The 23,197-nt window shown below is 37.2% G+C and overlaps 1 protein-coding gene across 3 annotated transcripts in view; it reads right to left on the minus strand.

Annotated features, from left to right (window-relative positions):
- Window positions 1-1,167: 1,167 nt before the first annotated feature.
- Window positions 1,168-23,197, minus strand: part of pkn1a (protein kinase N1a) — a 60,700-nt gene continuing 38,670 nt past the window's right edge. For all 3 annotated transcript variants that reach the window (XM_052126972.1, XM_052126969.1, XM_052126970.1), the window contains exons 5-22: window positions 17,441-17,586; window positions 15,811-16,024; window positions 15,291-15,485; window positions 13,806-13,915; window positions 12,359-12,502; window positions 12,103-12,178; window positions 11,824-11,953; window positions 7,996-8,083; window positions 6,976-7,058; window positions 6,771-6,846; window positions 6,454-6,545; window positions 6,052-6,228; window positions 5,865-5,927; window positions 5,659-5,735; window positions 5,331-5,473; window positions 4,495-4,602; window positions 4,195-4,275; window positions 1,168-3,947 (exon numbers count right to left, since the gene is read on the minus strand). In XM_052126972.1, coding sequence (XP_051982932.1) covers window positions 3,744-3,947; window positions 4,195-4,275; window positions 4,495-4,602; window positions 5,331-5,473; window positions 5,659-5,735; window positions 5,865-5,927; window positions 6,052-6,228; window positions 6,454-6,545; window positions 6,771-6,846; window positions 6,976-7,058; window positions 7,996-8,083; window positions 11,824-11,953; window positions 12,103-12,178; window positions 12,359-12,502; window positions 13,806-13,915; window positions 15,291-15,485; window positions 15,811-16,024; window positions 17,441-17,586 — 2,207 coding nt within the window. In that variant the 3' untranslated portion in view covers window positions 1,168-3,743. The remainder of the gene's footprint in view (window positions 3,948-4,194; window positions 4,276-4,494; window positions 4,603-5,330; window positions 5,474-5,658; window positions 5,736-5,864; window positions 5,928-6,051; window positions 6,229-6,453; window positions 6,546-6,770; window positions 6,847-6,975; window positions 7,059-7,995; window positions 8,084-11,823; window positions 11,954-12,102; window positions 12,179-12,358; window positions 12,503-13,805; window positions 13,916-15,290; window positions 15,486-15,810; window positions 16,025-17,440; window positions 17,587-23,197) is intronic.

Here is a 23,197-nt window from a genome sequence, read left to right on the forward strand (position 1 = left end):
AGAAAGACTGAGGCGTGGACTGATGAAAAAACTGTGTTGATGTGTTTGCTGTCATTCAAATTTCACAAAGCCTTCATTATAACGCACGGTTAGAGAAATCATTTATGAATTAAATCAATTATAAAATATGTAATAAATGTAATATCACCATAGAGTGAATATCACCATACTTAATATCACCATAGAATGACAAATGTGTATTCAGTGTTGTTATATAAACATTTTAATTGATTAATATTAATTTCATGAAAGATTATCAGACCAATGAGACTATAGTATGGGCGGGGCGACATATGTAGCCCCGCCTCATTCTGCAGGCTGCAGCCAGGTCCTACTCGCTGTCACTGCATCCTAGTGGCCACTGAAGGAAAACAGTGCCACTCATTGCCCTATAGCAGCCATTGAGGGAAAAACAGCACCTGTCATTATTTGTAATTTCCCTCTAGTGGCCACTGTAGGAAAAACAGCGCCACTCATTGCCCTCTAGCGGTCATTGAGGGAAAAACAGCACCTGCCATTTCCCTCTAGTGGCCACTGAAGGAAAAACAGCACCACCCACTGCCCTCTAGTGGCCGCCACTAGGTACTTGCCATAACCATTACCATATATCACCAAACCTTTTTTTCTGTCGTTGTTTTCATAGTAAATGTATTATGTAGTATCCCATTCCAAAAACGACTATTGCTTGCTAAACAATTACGGTAATAAAGCACCAAGAATTTGAAATGATCTGACCTCTAGTGGCCACTGTGGGGAAAACAGTACCACTTTCTCACTTACTGCCACGCAGCAGCGGTTACGAGAAAAAGAGCCACTTACTGACTTCTAGTGGCCGCTAAGGAGAAATACATCTGGAAACATTTTAGTGGGAAAACAGAGACACTTATCGCCTCTAGGCCCAAAGGCGGGAAAATCAGCATCACGTGGTCGATCATTCGGTTTATCTGTATATTTGAGTACGTGAGATGGAAAGTTTTATGCACACTTTTGAGACTTTTCTTATAAATAGCCTACTTCTAAAGGCTGTTTTCTTTAGATAATTAACCTCTGTTTCCAAATTCTTAAGTTTTAATTGGATTTTCCTGCATAAATGTTCAAAGCTGAAGTCCGTGAACAATTTAAGATGGTCTTCAAAATCTAACCTACAAAGAAAACACGTGGTCTTTTCAACAACAGCTTTATAAATACAATTCCTGTAATAAGTTTGATGGATTGTATAATTGTACAGGACATACATTTATTCTGCAGTCAAACACATCCAAGGGCATTTTAAAGGAAATTAAGATCAGATTAGTCTTAAAGCATATAAGAATTCTTCAACTGCAAATAGTGTGTGTGTTATAGAGAATGTGTTGGGGCTGCAGTTCTGCTACACATAAAAAATAATAAAAAAACAATAAGTTCCGCTTGATCCATGTTTGTCAAATCAAAATCCTTAAAAAAACAATATAAACAGATATGGCATGGTCTGTTTCTGGTGTATTGTACTAACCAATATGAACTTCACAAACTTAGGTTTCAAATGCATCAAAACAGCTCTGAGGTAATGAAGGGTGTGAAACCAGAACACGTCCATTTCTTTGCTGTAACAGTCACTAGTCGTCGTTCATGCACATCAAGGCTAAAACAAACAGAAAGTAAATCTAACAAATAATATCAAAATGTATTTAAATAATATATATATAAAATAGAGACAAACCATCATACACTATCTGCTATTTGAGGCCACGGAGTCTTTCAAAGAGAAGTGGTTTTATCCCTGTTTGGTCAATTTTACCAAGGCATCTAACAATTTTTCCTCATGCAATTTCAGTGATGACAAAAAATAAAAAGCAATTATTGGAGCTTGTGAAATAAATGAAAATATTCAACCAAACACATTCTTCCTCATTTGCTTCAATACAACACACACATTCAAATGATCATCGAGTTTACACGGATCTCACGTTACCTCTGAATCAATCTGACCTGTAATTTCTTGACAGTCTTGATAAGCATGTGCCAGTTTTACATATGCTTTTGTGAAAAACCTATAAATAAAAGGTAAATACTAATTTCCCCACTTAAAGAAATCGTTTTGTAATAGTTAATTTTGAGGTTCTGATGGCCTGTTTCTCTTTGCATTTCAGGGTTAGAACAGATCTTGCTGCACTAAACCTTAAAGGGATAGCTCAGGATAAAATTCTCTCATAATTTACTCAACCTCATGCCATCCCAGATGTGAATGACTTTCTTTCTTCTACTGAACACACACACAAAGATTTTTAGAAGAATATCTCAGCTCTGTAGGTCCATACAATGCAAGTGATGGTGACCAGAACTTTGAAGCTCCAAAATGGAGATAAAGTCAGAATATACATAATCTAAATGTCTAAATCAATGTCTTCTGAAGCAATTCTGATTTGATGCTGACTTTATCTCCTTTTTGGAGCTTCAAAGACCTGATCACCATTCACTTGAATTGTAATGAACCTACAGAGATGACATATTCTTCTAAAATCTTCTGTTTGTGTTCAGCAGAAGAAAGTTAGTCATTCACACCTGGGATGGCATGAGGTTGAGTAAACAATTAGATAATTTTCATTTTTGGGTGAACGATCCCTTTAAGGTTTAGTGCAGCAAGAGCTGTTCTCACCCTGAAATACAAAGAGAAACAGGCCATCAGAACCTCAAAATGTATTTCAAAGAGTTTGGAAAAAGATCTCTCTTCACTGATATTTTTTAATGTTCAGTTCCAATCTAGATGAAAGTTTTCTGCTGTTTGGCTCCCTCAGTGAAGTCAAATGATTAACAGCATAAAATACATATTTTTAACCCAATTTTTATATGAGAGGATCACTTGTTTTTCTAATATTTCCACAAGAAAGTGCACTTAATAAGTGGAGACCAAGCTGTTCATTAGACTGTTTTCATTGAGTTCAATATGCTCGACTTACACACATGACATTTAAAAGATGATGAATTTAAAGATGCATTTTGGCAGGACAAACCCAAAGCTAATGGATCTTAATAGGTTGTTTACTCCTCGACCACTGAATACCCCAAGAGCAAGTACACATTCAAAGGTTCAAACATAAATTGGTCTATTTAAATAAGCTCCGCTCTTAGTGTAACTCTCGTCTTCCTTTTGATGTCACAGTGTATGCAGAAATGAGTCTCTTAACCCAAGTTCCTTTGGGTTCCTGGTCCAAATCAGGCCAATGAAGATAATTCAGAGTAACAGTAGGTCCTATTTAAATGCAGAGAAAGGTAAGTGTGGATGAAGAAAGATTTTTTTTTTTAGTTGTTGCCAGTTGGTCATCAAAATTACCTTGACTTTCTTTCTTCCGTGGAACACAAAAGATGTCCAGCAGAATGTTAGCCTAATCTTGTTTTCCCCACACATTTTTGGGTTAACTACCCCTTTCACTGAGACCATTTCTATCACTACTGTGAGAATGAAAGAACAAGTACACTACTAGTCAAAAGTTTGGATACACTTAACTGCTTCCATGATCTTAAAACATTTTTGATCTAAAGGTTTATGCTTAAACATCAATCCTCTTTTCTCTTTCTAATCCAATCCTTAGCTTCTTGATGTCTTTTCCAGCCCTCTCTCAAGCTCTCTTGACCATCACAGTGTTCACAGGTCCAGCACATTCAGAATTCACACACAAAACCTAGATTGGACGCTATTCTCTTCACAGTCACTGAGTCACAGAGCAGAAATCTCTCTCTACGGCACCATCACAGTGATTACACTCTCAGCATAGGTCAGAGACGTAGTCAAAGTCATGAAAGCTGTCCTGATCCTTGCGCGTGAGCACCCGGGGTTCACGGGGTGGAGTGAGATTCGGAGCCTCTGTTGTGAATTCTTCATCAAAGTTACTGATGTCCTCTTTTCCACGGATAGATGGAAGGAAGGGTGGAGGGAGTTTACGAAGGAGAAGAGCCTCCCAGTCCATATTCTTAGAGAAAGAGGAGCAACATAATGTTTATTAATCTATCTATGGTCTTTGTTATCATTGTAATGGTGGACCTTTGAGCATACAATTTGTGAAAAGATAAGTATGGACTATATTTACATAATTTGTATAATTAGTCATGTTATGTCTGATTTCATGTACAGCAAATTACACTGTTCAAAGTGGTGATGCAAGCAAACTGCATTTTTTTTATAATGCCCAGTTTTATAATACTAGGTAAAAAACACACCCTGAAAAATGGTTGTTTCTTTACATCCTCTGCATCCTTCTCACTGGAGCCCAGTCGTCTCTCTGGATTTCTCCTTAGTAACTGTTAAAGACAAAAAAACCTTAGTCAAAATCTCCACAATAACCTCCATGTTGCTTTATCTACCAAAACAAATAAAATAAAAATACATTTTATATATATATATATATATATATATATATATATATATGCAGAGAATCAGACAGAGAGAATCGGACAGATAAGACATATAGAAGCACCAATATATCCCTCAAATGATGTGTGTGTGTATGTTTTATTTACCCTCCTCATGATGCCAATGGCCTCAGAAGAAAGGAAACGTGGATATCGAACTTCATCATTCACTATGCTGTCAAAAACTTCCTCTTCATCATCACCTGGAAATGGGGACTAGAAAGAGACCAAAAGGAGTTTTTAATCTACTGATGTTTTAAAGGGACAGTTCACCCAAAAATGAATATTCTCTCATTTTCACCATCCCAGATGTGTATGACTTACTTTCTTCTGCTGAACACAAACAAATATTTTTAGATAAATATTTCAGCTCCATTGGTCTATACAATGCAAGTGAATGGTGACCAGACTTTTCAAGCTCCAAAAATCACACAAAAGGCTGCGTAAAAGTAATCTATATGACTCCAGTGGTTAAATCCATAAGCAATATAATAGGTGTGGTAAAGAAACAGGTCAATATTTAAGTCAATTTTTACAATAAATCTCCACGTTTACATTCACATTTTGAAAGTGAAAGTGGAGATTTAATGCAAAAAAAGGATTGAAATATTGATAAATACTGATCACCCAAAGTAATTTCATCGCTTGACAAGATGTATTAAATCACTGGATTCACATGGATTACTTTTATGCTGACTTTGAAAGGTCTGGTCACCATTCACTTGCACTGTATGGACCTACAGAGCTAAAATATTCTTCTAAAAATCTTTGTTTATGTTCTGCAGAAGAAAGAAAGCCATACACATCTGGGATGGCATGAGGGTGAGTAAATGATGAGATAACTTCCATTTTTGGGAGAACCATTAATGGCCCCAAAATTAATCGTCAAAACATCTCAAAAACTCAATACTCAAAACCCTTGTCTTCCACCATCTCTCTCTCACCTCTCCCACCAGCATCTCATATATAAGCACTCCAAGACCCCACCAGTCCACTGCTCGTGTATACGATGTGTCTGTTAGCACCTCTGGAGCCAGAAACTCTGGAGTTCCACAAAACGTACTGGTCCGGTCTCCATAACCCATACCTGTGAAAGACAGCGGACAAGAAGACAAGCAAATCTGACAAACCTTCACAACAGATCAACGGACCTGAAATCAACATGCAGTGAACATTACCAAGCACATGATCAGACAAGTATGGAGGAAAAGTAACATCTTGAAAGTTATTGAGAGGCAGAATGAGAGAAAGAGTGCATCACATAGTCATTACCTTCTTTACACAATCCAAAGTCAGCAATCTTCACATAACCATCTGTGTCGAGCAGCAAGTTGTCCAACTTCAGATCTCTGAAGGAGAAATGACAAAAGTTATTTAAGCTATTTCCAAAAGCACAATGTATGTAGTAATACATTTAATGCATGTTTAATGCTCTTGCAGCAGCCAGAACATGTGCACACAATTCTTAGCATCCTCACCTGTACACAATCTTGTTGTCGTGTAAAAACTGAAGTCCTAAAACCACGCAAGCAGCATAGAACCTGAAAACACACATACAAACACACTAATAAATAAATGTTAAAACACATGTAAAAACACACAATAATAATGCATAGTAAAAATGTATGGTTTGGTTTTCAAAATAAACAGACACAGTTTACATACACAGCCCGTGGCTCAGTGAAGACCTCTGCGTGTATGTGCATCATAAGGTCGCCGCCTGCCGTGTACTCCATGACAAAACACACGTGTTCTGGAGTCTGGAAACATGCAAACAGGTTCACGAGAAAAGGATGCTGCGTGCTGTTCACCGTCTCGAAAATCCGCTTCTCACACATCAAACTGAGGGAAGAAAAAGAGAGAAGCAAGAAATTGGGAGTAAATTAGTCAGACTTCTGAAAACACTGAAACCAGTTGACAAAAAAAAATTAAATACAATGTATTAGTAAAATAGCCCAATCAAGATTTCATTTAAAAGTCTGTTTAACTCTGCATCTTATTTCTTGGTTAATTTAACTCTGTTATCTATCCCTATTTATTAATTTATCTCCGTGCCCCTTTGTTTACCTTTCTACTTCATCTCTGGCCACAATGTCTCCTTTTTTCAGCGCTTTAATTGCATACATACTGCCTGACTTCTTATATTCTGCCAACAGCACCTGAGAGACACAGATGTGATATACTATGAGAATGTGAGTGAGAAAGAGATAGAAAAGTGTTTGTGTGTGTGTTGTAGCTTTAGAAATCGAATAACTGAATATGGAAAAAGTACAAATACTGAAAAGCAAAGGTGCAAGGAAGATTCTAAAATGGAGTGAATGATCAAAAAGTGCAGAAGTGTATTGAAAATTAACACAATAAAGACAAGAGAAAATGAAGATCACCTTTCCAAAATGGCCTCTACCAAGAACAGCAATTAGCCTGAAATCCTGCAGACTCAAAGGAGTCTTTTTTTGCTTACTGCACACACAAAAACACAGACACTTACAATTTATTACTGAGGCCTAAATACAGTGATACACATGAAAGATTACTAATGATGATATCTGTATACCATATGTGTGTGTGTGTGTGTGTGTGTGTGTATACCTGCTTAGTGATTGTGTTCTGTTTGGTCGTTCAGGAGTGGTGAGGTCAGGAGGAGAGATGGGCTCAGTGACCGGTTGTTGTTCCTGTACCAACCAGCATAGAGAGAGAGATGGGAGGAGTTACAAACCAGCATAGAGAGAGAGGGGAGGAGTTATAGAAATAGAGGAGTGGATACAGAGAGAGAGGAGGGGTTACAGAGAAAGTAAGATAAGGGGTTACAGATAGAGGAAGGTTTACATTAGAGGAATTACAGAGAGTAAGGTGGGGTTACAGAGAGAGTTGAGGGGTTACAGAAAGAGAGATGTTACGGAGAAAGGGGAGGGTTTACATAGAGAGGAGGAGTTACAGAGAGAGTAGAGGGGTTACATAGAGTGGAGGATTTACAGAGAGAGGGGAGGGGTTACAGAAAGGGGGGAGAATTTACAGAGAAAGGGGAGGGGTTACAGAGAGAGTAGAAGGAGTTAAAGAGAGAGGAAGGAGAGGTATTACAGAGAGTATGGAGGGATTACAGAGAGAGAAGATGTATACAGAAAGAGAGGAGGGGTTACAGAAAGATAAGACGGTTCCAGTGAGAGAGGTGGAGTTGCAGAGAAAGGGGAGGGGTTACATAGAAAGTAATAGGAGAGGTTACAGATGGAATGGATGGAAGGGTTACAGAGAAACAGAAGTTACAGAATGAAGGGTTTACAGTAATTACAGCGAGAGAGGTGGGGTTACGAATGAGAGGAGGAGTTACAGCGAGAGGAAAGGGGTTACAGAAAGAGAGGAGGAGTAACAGAGAGAGAAGAGGGGTTACAGAGAGGGGAAAGGGGTTACAGAAAGAGAGGAGTTACAGAAAGAGAAGAGGAGTTACAGAGAGAGGGGAGTGGTTAATTAAAGAGAGGAGGAGTTCCAGAGTGAGAGGAGGGGTTACAGAGTAAATAAAAAAAAAAACAATTTCCCCTCATGCCTTTCCCTCCATTGTTGAATATCTTGTAATTAAAATTATTTTATTTTTTTATCTAGACAAGATTTTCCCACCGGTGTGAGTGTGTCTGTCACATCTTGCCAGATTTCCACCTTCATGGGTGTGTCACCGTCTAAGCTCAATTTCTCCACTGATATATCTCTGTAACACAAAAGCATATATGAAGGTGACATTCCACCTTGTTTGTCATCAGGGCATGACACAGTACATTCAGATTTACACTCATTTCACAAGGCAATTATACAATCATGTGCAGCAATCACACCTGTGAGTGTGTTATTTAATAATAGATTCTATTGCTTTCTAAGAGCACACTCTATAGCTTATGTAATAGTAGTTTAAGTTATACATTTTTATGTTATTTAAGTAATACACAGTTTCTTTTTATCACTGTTATTAAATGAACTGCACTTAAATGTGTTAAACTTGGGTCAGTCTAAACCAGTGGTTGCCAAACTTTCTGAAACCAAGGTGCCACTTTACAGTGACTTCCAAAATCCCCAGCAGTTCCGTTGATGGAGCTTCTCAGATGAAGAACCTGAATAACTTCCAGTCGACCAACCGGCACCACGCAGTCTTGATGGTAACAACACTATATCTGCTATTATCAGGCCTTTGTTTCTCTATGGCCTGACAGACAGTAGACCACACCTGAACAGTAATGTTAGTACTTCCTGAAATTAAATCACTGTGCCTATATAACGTTTATCTTTGTGTAATTGTTTATCTTTTGTTTATCTTTGTTTAATATATATATATATATATATATATATATATATAACAAAAAGAACCGTTAAGAATACCGTTAAAGTACGGATCGATAAGCAGTATTGGTAAGATAGTAATACCATTAAAACCTTAACGATACCCATCCCTAGTTATGCCTGTGCTTCTCTTGGATGCTCTGAATATTGGATTACGTGTCTGGATTGCCCCTTAATTAAAGCTGTATTTGGATCTTAACCTTCGTGTCTCGGAGCAGTTCGTAACACCTGCTTTGTTTATTTAATATATTTGTTATACATTATTTATACAATGTGTTTTTACATTATACATTTTAAATTTAAGTTTACAAGTGCAGATTGGTCAAGTGTTCAATAAATGTAATTGTTGACAAATTTTGTCTATCTTAAGTAATTATTTGTGTTACATTTTATCTTTCAAATAAAAGGTTCAAAGAAGAGGTTAAAAACAAGCACATATCGGCCAAATATATACAAAATAAATCGGCCGCATTAATCGGCCATCGTTTGACCCGGATTTCAAAAGATCGGCATCGGCCTGAAAAAACCCATATCGGTCGACCTCTACTGCTATCTGATGCCAATTTTGTTGAATTCATATGGAAACAATTACATTTTTCTTCGGGACCAATACATCCCCTGAGACCTGTCCTATCACTCTATGGTAGACGTTCAAGGCCTATATGAGAGGACAGTTAATATCTTGCGTATCATTTGATAAAAGATGACATTCCTCTCACAAATCTCAACCGTATTCTATGACTAGACAACAATTATATACTCTCTCTGTCCACCGAGTTATATGAAGAAAAACTTCTCTCAAGGCAAAATTTGATAACCCCTCTCCCACCGATGCAATGGATATGCTTATCAAATCCAGGCACACCTATTTTAAATATGGTGTTAAACCGAATAGGCTCTTGGCGCATCAACTTCGGCAATCTTCCACCTCGCAACTAACTTCAGAAATCAATATAAGTAGTCGTCTTAGCTGCAACCCCAAAGAAATTAATAAAGCTTTTCAGATTTTTTATATATCACTCTATTTTTCTGAACAAAATCCTAGCTCTGAAGATTTTCATAAATTTTAACATTTAACATTAGCAGCGGTGAAGGACGATATTACTGCCATGTAAAGTGGCAAGAGCCCAGGAGCAGATGGCTCTATCACTTGCTCTTCCACATAACACAAAATAACAGGCATTTTTAGGGAAGGCCTTGAACAAAGAGTTTCCCTGTATGCAGACGACTTGCTTTTGAACATTTCTAACCCTGTTAAATCTTTAACTCATGTTTTTCATATTCTAGATCAGTGAGTGAGTTATTTTCTATAAACAAAGTTGCTCGTCAGTACAGTAATTATTTTCTCTTCAAAGTAACACACAAATGTACATATCTCAGTGTCTCCATCACAGACAATTTCACCAAACATTCTCTGCTAATTTTCTCCTCTGGCAGTTCAGATGGAGCTTAGTCTTAAGCATTGGTGGTCTCTACCACTTTCGGTGGCAGGCCGTATCTATTCAATACAAATGAATACTCTCCCAAAATTGGCATTAGATCTTTTAATGATCTATACATTGATGTTGTTTTCTAAACGTTCTAACAATTTCGCTCCAAGTTTAATCTAACAAATAGCTATTTGTTTTGCTACTTACAAGTCAAAGATTTATGTAAGATCAACGTAAAATGTCGCCATCATTACCTGCCCAGCCAACATGCCCTTTAAGTGATGTTCTCTTAGAATGACCCCTGACTTTAAGTGGCCTTATTTCTATACTATATAGAAAAATGTCTCTGGAACATCATTCGCATCTTTTGTCCATAAAGGCGGCCTGGGAAATGGACTTGGGCATGGTTATTACAGAGGAATTGTGGCAATCTATTTTAAAGAGCGTTCACTTTACGTCCATTTGCGCTAGGTACTGCTTCATGCAAAGCAAAATCCTGCACCGCTCACATTGGACAAAGCAAAACATTTCTAAATTCTATCAGCATTCATTGCAAATTATCACCTGCCACATCCGCTCACATGTTCTGGTCATGCGATAAACTTCATGAATTTTGGTCTCTTATCTTTACAACAATCTCTGAATGCTTGAATGATCTCAGTAGACCTTGCCCTTTCACAGCCATTTTCGGTGTCTCATCCGACCATCTTATTTTGTCAAAAGCAGAAGATGATTGCATCGCCTTTGTTACTTTCCTTGCTAGACACCTAATTTTGCTCAAGTGGAAGGACCCCCCCATATTTGCCCACTGTATCAAGGACATATTTTACTTTCTCCATTACTGTTATCACTATTGCTATTGTATCTCATTCTGTTATCGCTTTTTGTGGGGGGGCTTTTTTATGTTCTTCTTTTCACTCTCTCTCAAAAAAAAAAGAAACACGTACACATGACATCATTTGTTGATTCTGTTTAGATTTTTTCTTTCAATCGCTTGAAGTATTCTATGCCTTTGCAGGCTAAACTTGGGTGTCTTAGGTCAAAATGTCTCACTTACTCAGTATTGCTGCATTTGATAGCTTTTCCATGCAGACGAGGCATTCGGGAGTGGGACAGCTAGTATCTCCAATCCACGTGAAGCCAAAAGCCAGGTAGCTTTCAATGTACTGCCTAATCTTTTTTTTTTTTTGGCTGGTGGTGGTTCTAGTTTGGACCTAGTTTGTATTCTGAGCTATAATGTCTCTGCTTCTCTTTTTTTTAAAGTTACAAATCTATCCATTTGTAGCCTTTTATTCTTCCATCAAGGCCGGGAATCAAAAACTGTGCAAAAGAGCGGGACAATCCGCACTCACGAGAACAAGTGGTGGCACAAAAACACATTTAAATTTGTATTTATATTAAAGACACCATCGTCTATTAACTTATTTATTATGTTCTTACATGTTTTAAAATCTTGTATTTATATGTGGAGAAAGGTATAAAGTGAGGACAATAGAATTCTATTAAAATAGTGAAATAGGCAGAGATTCTTCGGCACCCCTTGGCAAACGTCATGGCACCAAGTTTGGGAACCACTGTTCTAAACCCTGAACAAATGTGAAGAAATGTGCATGCATGAGGAATGTTTCAGTTCAGACTACGAAGAGACCCTGTAAATTACACTCAAGTGTGTGTGCATCTCATTTACCCAGTCTGTACAGTGTGTGCATGAGGGCTGTAGGTTCCTGTGTTGTTGACAGTTGGTATGGCATTCCTCAGTAATCTCACCCATGTGCCGATATCAACATTCATCTGACGAGCTCGCAAGAATGCTTTCCCTGCCCATGAACAAAATACACATTACTTACAGTGTTATTCCATCTCGGACCACAAGAGGGCACTCAATACCACTTTTCTTTTTTCACATGGATAAATTAATCAATTAACTCATTTATTGAGCAGAGAGAAAAACTAATTTCTGTCTTACCCTGTTGCTTGGAGAAAACTTTCTTCTGTCGTTTTAGTCGTGGAACCCTCTCGATCACAGGGTTAAAGAATGTGACCTGACGAAGAGATACATCATGTCACACATTTCAATGGTGATAAATAGTGACAAAGACACTGTTAACACATTGATATGTTCTGGATTTGTTACTGTCTGTGTGATAGTGTGTTTATAAAGCAAATTCAAGTAGAAATGATTCTAGTACACAAGAAACATATTTTTGATTGTGTGTGTGTACCTCTGCCAACAGCAGACCCTGTGGTTCTAGCTCGAGCTGGACTCTGTGTTTCTGGTTGTCTAGAAAATCCTCCAGCTTTAGAAATTTCAAGGCACACAAAGAGCGGTAGTCTTTCCAGTATACTGCGATCTCCATCTCTCTGGACTGCACACAAAACCAATCAGGCATTAGCGAGTTTAGATTCCACAGTACTACTTCACCACAAATGTATTCTTAGTTTCAGAATGCATCACTTATGGCACTTTTCCACTGCACGATACAGTTTGACTCAACTCGCTTTACTTTTCTGAGCTTGCTTTTCCACTGCAGTTTAGTGCCACCTCAACGTGGGTGGGATTATAGGCTGATCGTCATAGTTGCGCTGCCTCTACTGCTGTGACATCTTAAATGCGACAACAAACATTACTGACCAAAAACAATATCACGACCACTAGCTGTTAGCTACTTGCTCATTGTGCTGCATAAAGCAGTTGTTGCGTGGTGATTTTACACAAGTGTAAAAGTTAAATTGGTCTGGTTGTTTTAGAAGCAAGCTTTCCAGTAGCTGGTCAACTAAATAAAGTGAAGCTTTCAAGCAGAGTATAGAGTTAACATAACAAAACATACAATCCTCCATCGTGGATCAGTCTAGGGCACTCTCCCTTCCATTGCTCGCCGGTTTAGATAGCGTCCATTTGGACGAACCACTTCCACTTTTCCTTGATGGTTCTGTAGTCACTTTAAAATAAATGTTTTACTTTTCCCTATACTGTTGGTAGGTCCAGTGGTAGCTGTGTGCGGCCAACAGCTAAGACAATTCCTGAAAGACTTTTTAGTTTCACGTCATTTCGTTCGTCGCTAATGAGCGGAACATCTGCACCTCGTTTATTGACCACGGTGTGGTTTTGCGCACAGATATTTCTTTTTATAATTCAAAAGTCACGTGAACAAATGATACTGCTATAGCTGTTGCTAAATTTAAATCTAGCAGGTTGATGTCCCGTGTTCCAAATCCAGTGATGCTGGTAGTGACGATTCTCTCTGACAATCAGTGATCTGCAGGGTTTGACGTCACATTTAGTATCGGCTCGGCTCACTTGGAAACTCGACCGAGGTGGTACTAAAAAAGTACCAGGTACCATCCACAGTGGAAACCCCCAAAAAGCAAGCAGAGTCGAGTCGAGCCGAGTTGTACCGTGCTGTAGAAATGCCCCATTAGATTATACAAATAACTACTGTACATCAATTATCCAGAACTATCTTTTTTATAGTAATAATAATGACAAAAGCAGGAGTGATACAGTAACTAGAGTCATTTGATATGCTCCAGTCACTGGTCATGGCACTGTTGTTGCAACAACAAAAGAACTTTGATAATTACAGCCTATTGCCTGAAGCTTTAATTAATGAAATAGACACTGAACCTTTAATCTGTGTTAATCTACTATTAACATTGAGCTGAACTCACTCTCTCCAGATCTACAGTGAAGGTCTGATCCCAGCCCTGTTCTCCAACCATCTTCCATGCTGTCTGACCCACGACTGAGTTATCCAGCTTCAGTACTGCGCTCACCTCCGCTGCAAACACACAAAGACATGTTTGAGATCACACACATAGACATACATTTGCGATAACAAAAAGATAAAAACATTTGTTTTTATCAATGTAATGGGTGCTTGCTTGTAAAAAATGTTTTAAGGGTGCTTGCCCATTAAAAATAATTCTGCCAGAAGGCTAGGGAGTTGTGGGTGATTGCCAGAACATTGCTATACTGTTGCCGAATTGTTCTAAATGGTTTTTAGTGAGTTTCTACGTATGTGTTGCTTGGGTGTTTTATATTGTATAGATAGGTGGATGCTAGGTTGTACTGGGTCAAAAGCCCACTACCAAGTCTCTATTATGTAGACACAGGTCTTTTCTTCAATTTAAGTAAAATTTGTTGTCACAGTTTTTAAGTCTAATTGCTTAGAAAAATAATAGCACAACTCTCCTCAACAAGTTGCGCAATTTGAGCTATCATTCATGTTCATATCACAAACGGTGCAGGATGAGTTACTCAACAAAATGTAATACTTAGGTTTAAGATTTAGATTATATTTGTTAAAATCACAAACTATTCATATGAGCGATAGTAATGTGATGCTTGCCTTAAATAAAGCTTAATCGACAGCATTTGTGGCATAAAATTAATGACCACAAATTTTTTTTTACTCATTCCTCCTTTTCTTTAAAAAAAGGCAAAATTCAAGGTCACAGTGAGACACTTACAACGGAAGTCAATGGGGAAAATTTTTGGAGGGTTTAAAAAGGCAGAAATGTGAAGCTTATAATTTTATAAAAGCACTCACATTCATTCTTCTGTTAAAACTCATGTGTAATTAAAGCTGTAAAATTGTTTAAGTCATAATTTTTACAGTCATTTTAGGGTTTTAGGGTTTGTTGGCATTACATTGTCATGGTAACAAAGTTGTTATATTGGAAGTAACTTTACACAGAAAAGGTTAGTATGTGACTTTATCACACTAAAATCATGTTAACAAGCATATTGTTTGCATATTGTGGCTAAATGTTTGAAACAGTGAGTATTTTAACGTTTACGAATTTGCCTCCATTCACTTCCATTTTAAGTGCCAGGGCCAACTCAAAATATATTTTTGTGGTAATCAATAATATGCCACCAATGCTGTCGATTGAGCTTAACTTGTATTGATCCCAGAATATTCTTTTAAGCCCAACATGGTCATGTTGAATATTTCAACCAATCACGTGCAAGTATTTTTAGCACCGATAATGCTCCACCCCATTTGGTTTTAAGTTTTGTTAAATGCAAAAGCTGTCATCACACTTGAGAGACCAACAGATTATATCTAGTTACATCAAAACTGACACATCAGCACTGACAAACCACACTAAGAATGTTACATCCTCAACAAACTTAACACACAGACTCACAGGAGAGCTCATCTGTTTTGGGGGGTGTTTTTCCACTAACACTGCCACTGCGACTGTACAAGCCTTTTCCACTCCGCATGAAGGACCGCCCCTCTCCAGGACTGTAACATGGCAACACTACCTGGCTGCCACGGGAACGGCCGGGAACCACTTCTAGCACACCCATGCAGCCCAGCAATGTCACCTGAAGTGTGCCTGCATGCGCACAAACACACACACAAAGAAACTAAATCAGAAGTTGCAAGCCTCATATCTCTAAAAATGCTTTCTGCAGGCAGAAATTGCGAAGAAAGCATTTTGTGATTAAGGGGCCATCTATTATGAGCCTAATTTACAGAGGGCTGTTTTCATTCTAGAAATAATTACTATCCTCACTGCCTAGCACTTTTTCAGTACATTTAACACCTGGTTAAACTTATTGTAGGTGGATATTAAATTAGACAGGTTGTGCTAAAAAGTGGCAAAAGATAGTGGCAAAATTGTACATCAACATAGAGATGTAAATGATACTTTTGTATACCAGTGAGGGGAGAAGGTTTGCAGAGGGTGCTGTACTGGTTGTGCTGGTAGGGGGCGCCATGGCGGGAGCTGAATGCAGGTGATGAGGCTAACGCCAGCTCCTCTTTAATCAGAGATGCTTTGGGATGATCTTCAGGAAGTTCTGCTAACCGTCGGTCTAATGAATCTCTTAACAGATCCAACCTCTGAGAAGACTCACTCAGACGACACTGAGCCTGAAGTGAGAATAACAGGAGGTGAGAGGTGAGATATAATGGCTCTGTTTCAAAAACCTAGCTGCCTACCTAAACAGCATTTAAAAGTATCATAGGCATGTTCCCGACATGAAGCTGTTCCAAAACTTGGATTTGCATTAAACAATGTGGTGTAAATGCAGCCAAATATACCTGCTGCGGTCTACAATGTCTTTAATATTAATCAAACAACAATAGTGACAATAAAAGAGACAACCACTTACTGCTCTTGATTTATTTGTTCTCTATTTTATTACTGACTGTTTACTTGCATAATGAAATGTTTAATTAATTAAGAAATGCTTGAAAATTACATGCCATTGTTTTAATTTTTGTTAATATTAAATTTTTTTAATAAAAGGGTGTGAACAATTAGCAAGTAAGTTTTTGCTGTGGCATCAAAATTGATTTAATCATGAAAATTATGTTATTGGTAACCACTACTGAAATCTTGGATCGTGATAACCCATCATGCTGCCTTTTAAGATAGCTTCTTTTGGAATGGCGCAAAAGTCTCTGAAAAAGCAGCAAGACTTTTTTTTATGTTTTTGTTTTAGATGTTGCAGTCCTCAAAGACCTCTAACACATGTTTACATGGACCAATAATTAAATAAATAGCACAGACTGAGAATACAAGAACATATCTGGTATGAAAAGCTGCCTATGTAGGCAGTAGACAGCAAGCAGCTCACCATGTTGTGTAACAGAGCCAGCATGTCAAAAGAGTGTATGGTTTTGATATCCTGTACTTTAATAAACTCAGGCTACATAAACATGGATCCTGATTTATTTGAAAATGGCGTTTTGGTTTCCAAAACGCACTTTGTCCACACTACCATTTTCAAGCGTTTTACAAAAGTTTCTCATCCACACTGAAACAAACATTTTAAATCCCCTTTCTGCTCATGCGAAAAATCACCATTCCATGTACAGTCTGAAACGCACTTGTCCTTGTGTTCTATCGCCGGACAGCAATTCTGAGTAAACTTCCCATTACCTTTGAAGGAATGCAATGTGAAGGTTGTACAAAGTAACAACGCTTTCAAAGTGAATATCACGCACAACAACGCCGCAACAACATGGGCCACCATCTTGAATGTTTTGGGTTGAATGGATCGCATGACTGCGCCATATGACAACAAATACATCATCGTTTTTGAAAATCTCAGTTTTGCCTGTCCACACTACAGCGTGAAGATGGCAGTTTCAAATTTATCCACTTGGGAGAGCGTTTTTGAACAGCTTTTTTTTTACCAAATTTTTGCTGTCAAAAACGCTGTCTCAGTGTGGACGGAGGGCTAAAACTTAGAGAAAAAGATGTGTTTTCAAATAAAAGTGTATTAATTTAGAAGTGGCCTCAAACTGGGAGTATGTGTGTGGGGAGATATATTTTTTGACCTCTGACATGGCCTTCTTGTCCTGTACTTTACTGGCTCCCAGCAGTCTAAGGACATTTTTAGCTCCTTCAGCGACAGCATGCTCTACGCGGTAATGATGCCTGAGCTCTTCAATCCGGAGCTCCATACCACATGGGTCAAGCTTTCCTGAAGAGACACAAACACACAGATTGGGCAATCAATATCAGGGACAATAACACTGTGAATTACACAAGCAATCAAGCTGAATTATGGCTGCAGTGCTGGTAAGGATTGAGGTCAGAGCCATTTCAGCACAATGTTTCAGTAAATATAGCTGTTTATTATAATGTACTGTTATATTGATGCATATGAATGAAAATTATTAAATATAATTCTTCCTTGTGCTAATTTTGTGAAAAAAGTGGAAAACATGCCATGATTATTTTATATCTTGCATTATATATTTTGAATCTACTTGACAACCGTGGTTGTTTAGTCTCCCTTTTAAGCCATTTCAGAGCAAATACATAAATATTGTCAAAAAGCTTTATTTTTAAAATAACAGTTTTAATCGATAAAGCATGTCAGACTGTAGACATTTTATGTCAACTAACCATTAACTGCAATGAAACTCAATTATATGAGACCCTGAAACAGATGCTAACTCAAAGATACATTAAGAGGCCAAATCGGGTTGACTAAAGAGGATGAGAGATGATGTTGAATTAGGACAGCAAGTTTTCATATAGTAATTACTATACTTATGCAAACGGGGAATTGATTGTAGATATTAAAAATCAACCCAGGTCTTCCATGCTTCCAGCTAAAGTTTTAGAAATAAGAGGATTATTAGGGATTAAAAACAGAAAGATTAAGATGCTGTGGTGTTATATTCTGCCAAACCATCAAAAACATTAAGCATGGTGTTCAGGGATTATATAAACCTTCATATTCGTCTGTTTAGTTTTGACTGAAATACCAGCCGTTCAAAGCATTACAGTAAATATTCTAAACCTTCCAGAGGTGAAGAGTATTGAAAAAGCACTTTCTCCAGCTTTTCAGACATAGATGACACTACAGGCTGTGTTTGTTTCCTATTCAATCATTTTTATATTCTTACTTTTGTTGAGACTAGGTGAGAGAGTGCTTGTTTGGGCTAGTGTGTGTTTGAGTTAAAGGAATATTATAGATTAAATACAATTTAAGTTCCATTGACAGCATCTGAGGCTACTGTTGATTACAGAAAATGTCTATTCGTCCTTCAGTTTATAAAAATATCACATTTTAGCTTTCTGCAGTACACTAATATTTGTGATAAAATTAAGCAACATTGTAAATATTGCAATGATATTAATGTGCTTTAAAGCCAGTTCACACCAAAGCTGTTTTTTTTGGTACGAATATTTGTTCTGAAAAAGCTTTTGGATGATAACATTGTATTCTGATGCCGCTACAATCCAAACATCTGACAATCCGAAGGTTTTTTTTTTACGTAGAATATTCCGCTGAAAACTGACTTTTTATCAGTCGATGCAGCAAACACCGGCATTGGGCGTGCAGCTGATACACACCTGAAAATTATATACTGAAAAATAAATTGTTGCAGTTCATGAAGCCTTGGTACTGCCAAGGCTTCGTGACCTTAAAATACATCCACAGGTATGTGTTTTTAATTTAATTTAATTTAATTGTAATAAAAAAAAGTTTTTAACATTGATAAAACCAAAAACATGAAGTCAAGGGACAAACATTCTTTTTAAATTATTAATATTATTAATAATAATTTTGTTTTGCTTTTTTGCACACTTGTTCGGCCTTGTACTAATGCTTTTATTAAAAATAAGTACAAAATAAATACACAAATAACTTTACATTTCATAGAAGTAGTGTACCAGAGGAAGGGAACAAGGATATATTGTCTAAAAAATTTCAAGAGTCAAGCCATTTCATACCATTAAAGGTTATGTTATAAAATGACATATAAAAAATTGCTATTTGAAAGCTTTTTCATGACTAAAAAAGTCAAGGGACATATTTTGATATTGACCCAAATGTTTTCAGAAATAACCTATTTTGTGAGACACAAAGCTTTCTTTACAGAAGGGGGCACTAGACGGCTCACAAAACAGAATCCTCCATTGATCTGCATTCAAATCATTCCAAACGTTTTACATCTCATATAATTCTTTCACTCTGGAGAGTAAATTGTAATTAAAACTGATAGATGCAAGGATTCATACTTGTTAAATCCACAACTGCAGTATCTATACAATATATATTTTTAAATCCTCCAGTAACACTCGATTGTGATTGGCCCATTCTAAACAGCGCTACCAAAAGTAACAGGTGCCACTTGACAGCGCCGTCTATGCGATGCCTGCTTCAGCAGCGGTCTAGTGGTCTGTCGTTGTGTTTTTCCAAAAATAAATAAATAAATACATTAAATTTATTAAATGATTTAGGCAACTTATTTAAAGATTTTCTATAATTCAAAAACTTTTTAAACACTTCTTGTTAAAAATGTCTATTTTCAAGGGTTTTCCAGGACTTAAATTTGAAAAAGCCAAATTCAAGTACTTCAAGCACTTCAAGCACCTTGTATGAACCTTTAATCATTTCTATCTGGCTGTGAACAGTAAAAGCACATGGGAAAAGGGAAACATTTTTTATACAAAGAGTGTTTTTTGCTGGCCAAAGTATTTTTTTTTCTTTTAAATTTGAGGTTTACTGATTGTTGTGACACAGCAAATGTATCCCTAACTTTGAGGCAAGTTGACCCAATGGATCACATTTTTTTTAAAAGGCCAATTGTTTGTGGCTTTCTGTCACAGACTAATTTTTATAATATTAACTGATAACAAATGTCTTGAAATAAAGGTAGCTCTATTTATTTTACCTGTCTAATTTTCCCTTCTATAGGAGACAGCATATGTAAAAATAGGCCTAAAATAACCCCACTCTGGTATAAGTGAGGTATGAAGAGTGAGAAGGATTAACCGTGGAAGTTTTTGTCCAATAAAAGGCATGGATCTAAATACCACACCAGTAAGCCCATGTAACATAATTTAGAAACAGACTCTAGGGAAAGATGTGTGAACATGTACACATTGATATGTTTATTCAGAAATATTAAAGAATGTGCTTTTTATAATGACGCTTTGAGCCTGCAATATTTCTGTGTCATATGATCCTGCCTCTGGTCTATGTTTGAATGATGAGGTCATGGAGTAAATTTACTTTAAAAGCATTTAAGATTGAAAAGTGTTGTTGAGTATGTGTGGAGACATAATTGAAAGAAGAGTAAGGGACAGAAAAGGAGCTGAGATCAGCTTAACCCTGTGTGTGTGTGTGTTTGATTCACTCAAACAATGTTTCAGACATTTATTGATTTCCAGATTCCACAAGCACACTTCTCACCCTGTACACACCCTGCAATCACACACCACTTGTCTTCTGGGATCCAGGTGGTTATTGATCTGTTTATCTCTCTGCTCGTCTATGAAATTGAACTCTAAGCAATAACACTGTAGTGAAGGGCTGGCCAATACAGATAAAGAAATTAAACAAATTCTAGCAATATCTTTCAGCCTTTTAACAATTTTCAAGGTATATAAATACCTCACTAAATATTTGCGTTGAAATGGCTTTTTCCTGTTATAGAAACTATAATTTCAACTAAACATCCTTTGTGTGCAAGGTATATTGAAAATGTTTAATGCAAGAAGTAAAATATAGCTGCAAGCAGCAATTACAGGGCCAAGATCACCAATGGCATGTAAGGAAGTATCACTGGACATCACTGATTATGACTTTAAGAAAAGCAGCATAAAAAACAGGAAGAATTACTAATATTACAATACAATTAATTGTAACTTTTGACCAATAGGGGGTGCTGTCACCAAATTTAGGTGATGTTGTCAGGGTGTGGTCACTATAGCACATACAAAGTTTCATGGCAATATGGCAAAGCATTGTAAAGATATAGCCTCAGATCCTTATTAGCATGTTTCCATTAAATTCGTTGATGCATTACACAAGCATGATTCAAATAAATAAAAAATTTGGACAGGAAGTATGGACGACTGTGGGAAATTAGGTATAACTGTTCTCGGCATTACCCAAGGAATCTAAAGAGACCAGCTTCATCATTTTAGGCCAAACTATTCAGAAGTTATAAGCAAAAATATTTTGTATATATCCTAACCACTAGGTGGCACTGTGCCGAAACGCTGCAGGTATCCTCAGGTCATGCTTGTGATGACAAAGTAAGTTTCTAAAAAACTATGCTAATTTCATGTGGGGCATGAACAAAGAATCAGATTAAAAAAATGAAAAAAAAATTTTTTAAATAAATAAATAATTATCTAGGACTTACGGTTCAAAGGTTATAGGCCAAAACGTAAGTGACACATTGAACTGTTGGTGGCACTAGAGGGTTTAAGTGAGAGACCCCAAATTTGGGTCAGTTACATTTGAGTATTTTCCATCAGTGTGCCAAATTTCATGGGCTGCCATAGACTTTTAGTGTAAAAATAATAATAAGAAGTAGGGCTTCACACTTTCTGTGCTTGGCACCTAAAACAGTTTACATAGAATTCTGTGAACAAAAACAAAAAGGATTGAATTGGAGTGATGGATTATTTCAGATTGATTAATTAAAATGGACAGTTTGAACTGATTCACAGAAATGAATCGAACTTGCCAACTCTATCTGTTTTTTCTACTGAAGGTTTGCAACTAAGATAATCACAAAATTATCACAATTATACACTGGCGGCCAAAAGTTTGGAATAATGTAGAGATTTTGCTGTTACGGAAGGAAATTGGTACTTTAATTCACCAAAGTGACATTCAACTAACTGATCACAAAGTATAGTCAGAACACTACTGATGTAAAAAACAGCACCATCACTATTTGAAAAAAGTCATTTTTGATCAAATCTAGACAGGCCCCATTTCCAGCAGCCATCACTCCAACACATTATCCTTGAGTAATCATGCTAAATTGCTAATTTGGTACAAGTAAATCACTTGCCATTATATCAAACACAGTTGAAAGCTTTTTGGTTCATTAAATTAAACTTAACATTGTCTTTGTGTTTGTTTTTGAGTTGCCACAGTGTGCAATAGACAGGTATGTCTTAAGGTCAATATTAGATAAAAAATGACAAAATAGAAACTGCATTCTCTAGAAACATGTCAGTCAATCTTTGTTTTGAGGAATGAAGACTATACAATGCTTGAAATTGCCAAAAAAACTGAAGATTTCATACAAAGGTGTACACTAAAGTCTTCAAAGACAAAGGACAACTGGCTCTAACAAGGACAGAAAGAGATGTGGAAGGCCAGATGTACAAATAAAAAAAGAGGATAAGTGCATCAGAGTCTCTAGTTTGAGAAATAGATGCCTCACATGTCCTCAGCTGACAGCTTCATTGAATACTACCACCTCAACACCAATTTCATGTACAACAGTAAAGAGAAGACTCAGGGGCTGCAGGCCTTATGGGAAGATTTGCAAAGAAAAAAACACGTTTGAAACAGAAAAATAAAAGGTTTGAGTGGGCAAAGAAACGGAAATTGGACAACAGATAATTGGAAAAGAGTGTTATGGATCTTAACCCCACTGAGCTTTTGTGGGATCAGCTAGACTGTAAGGTGCATGAGAAATGCCCGACAAGACACAAGCCACATCTATGGCAAGTGCAACAGGAAGCGTGGGGTGAAATGTCACCTGAGTATCTGGACAAACTGACAGCTAGAATGCCAAGGATCTGCAAAGCTGTCATTGCTGCAC

The sequence above is a fragment of the Xyrauchen texanus genome, chromosome 5 (assembly GCF_025860055.1).
Source record: "Xyrauchen texanus isolate HMW12.3.18 chromosome 5, RBS_HiC_50CHRs, whole genome shotgun sequence".
NCBI lineage: Eukaryota > Metazoa > Chordata > Actinopteri > Cypriniformes > Catostomidae > Xyrauchen > Xyrauchen texanus.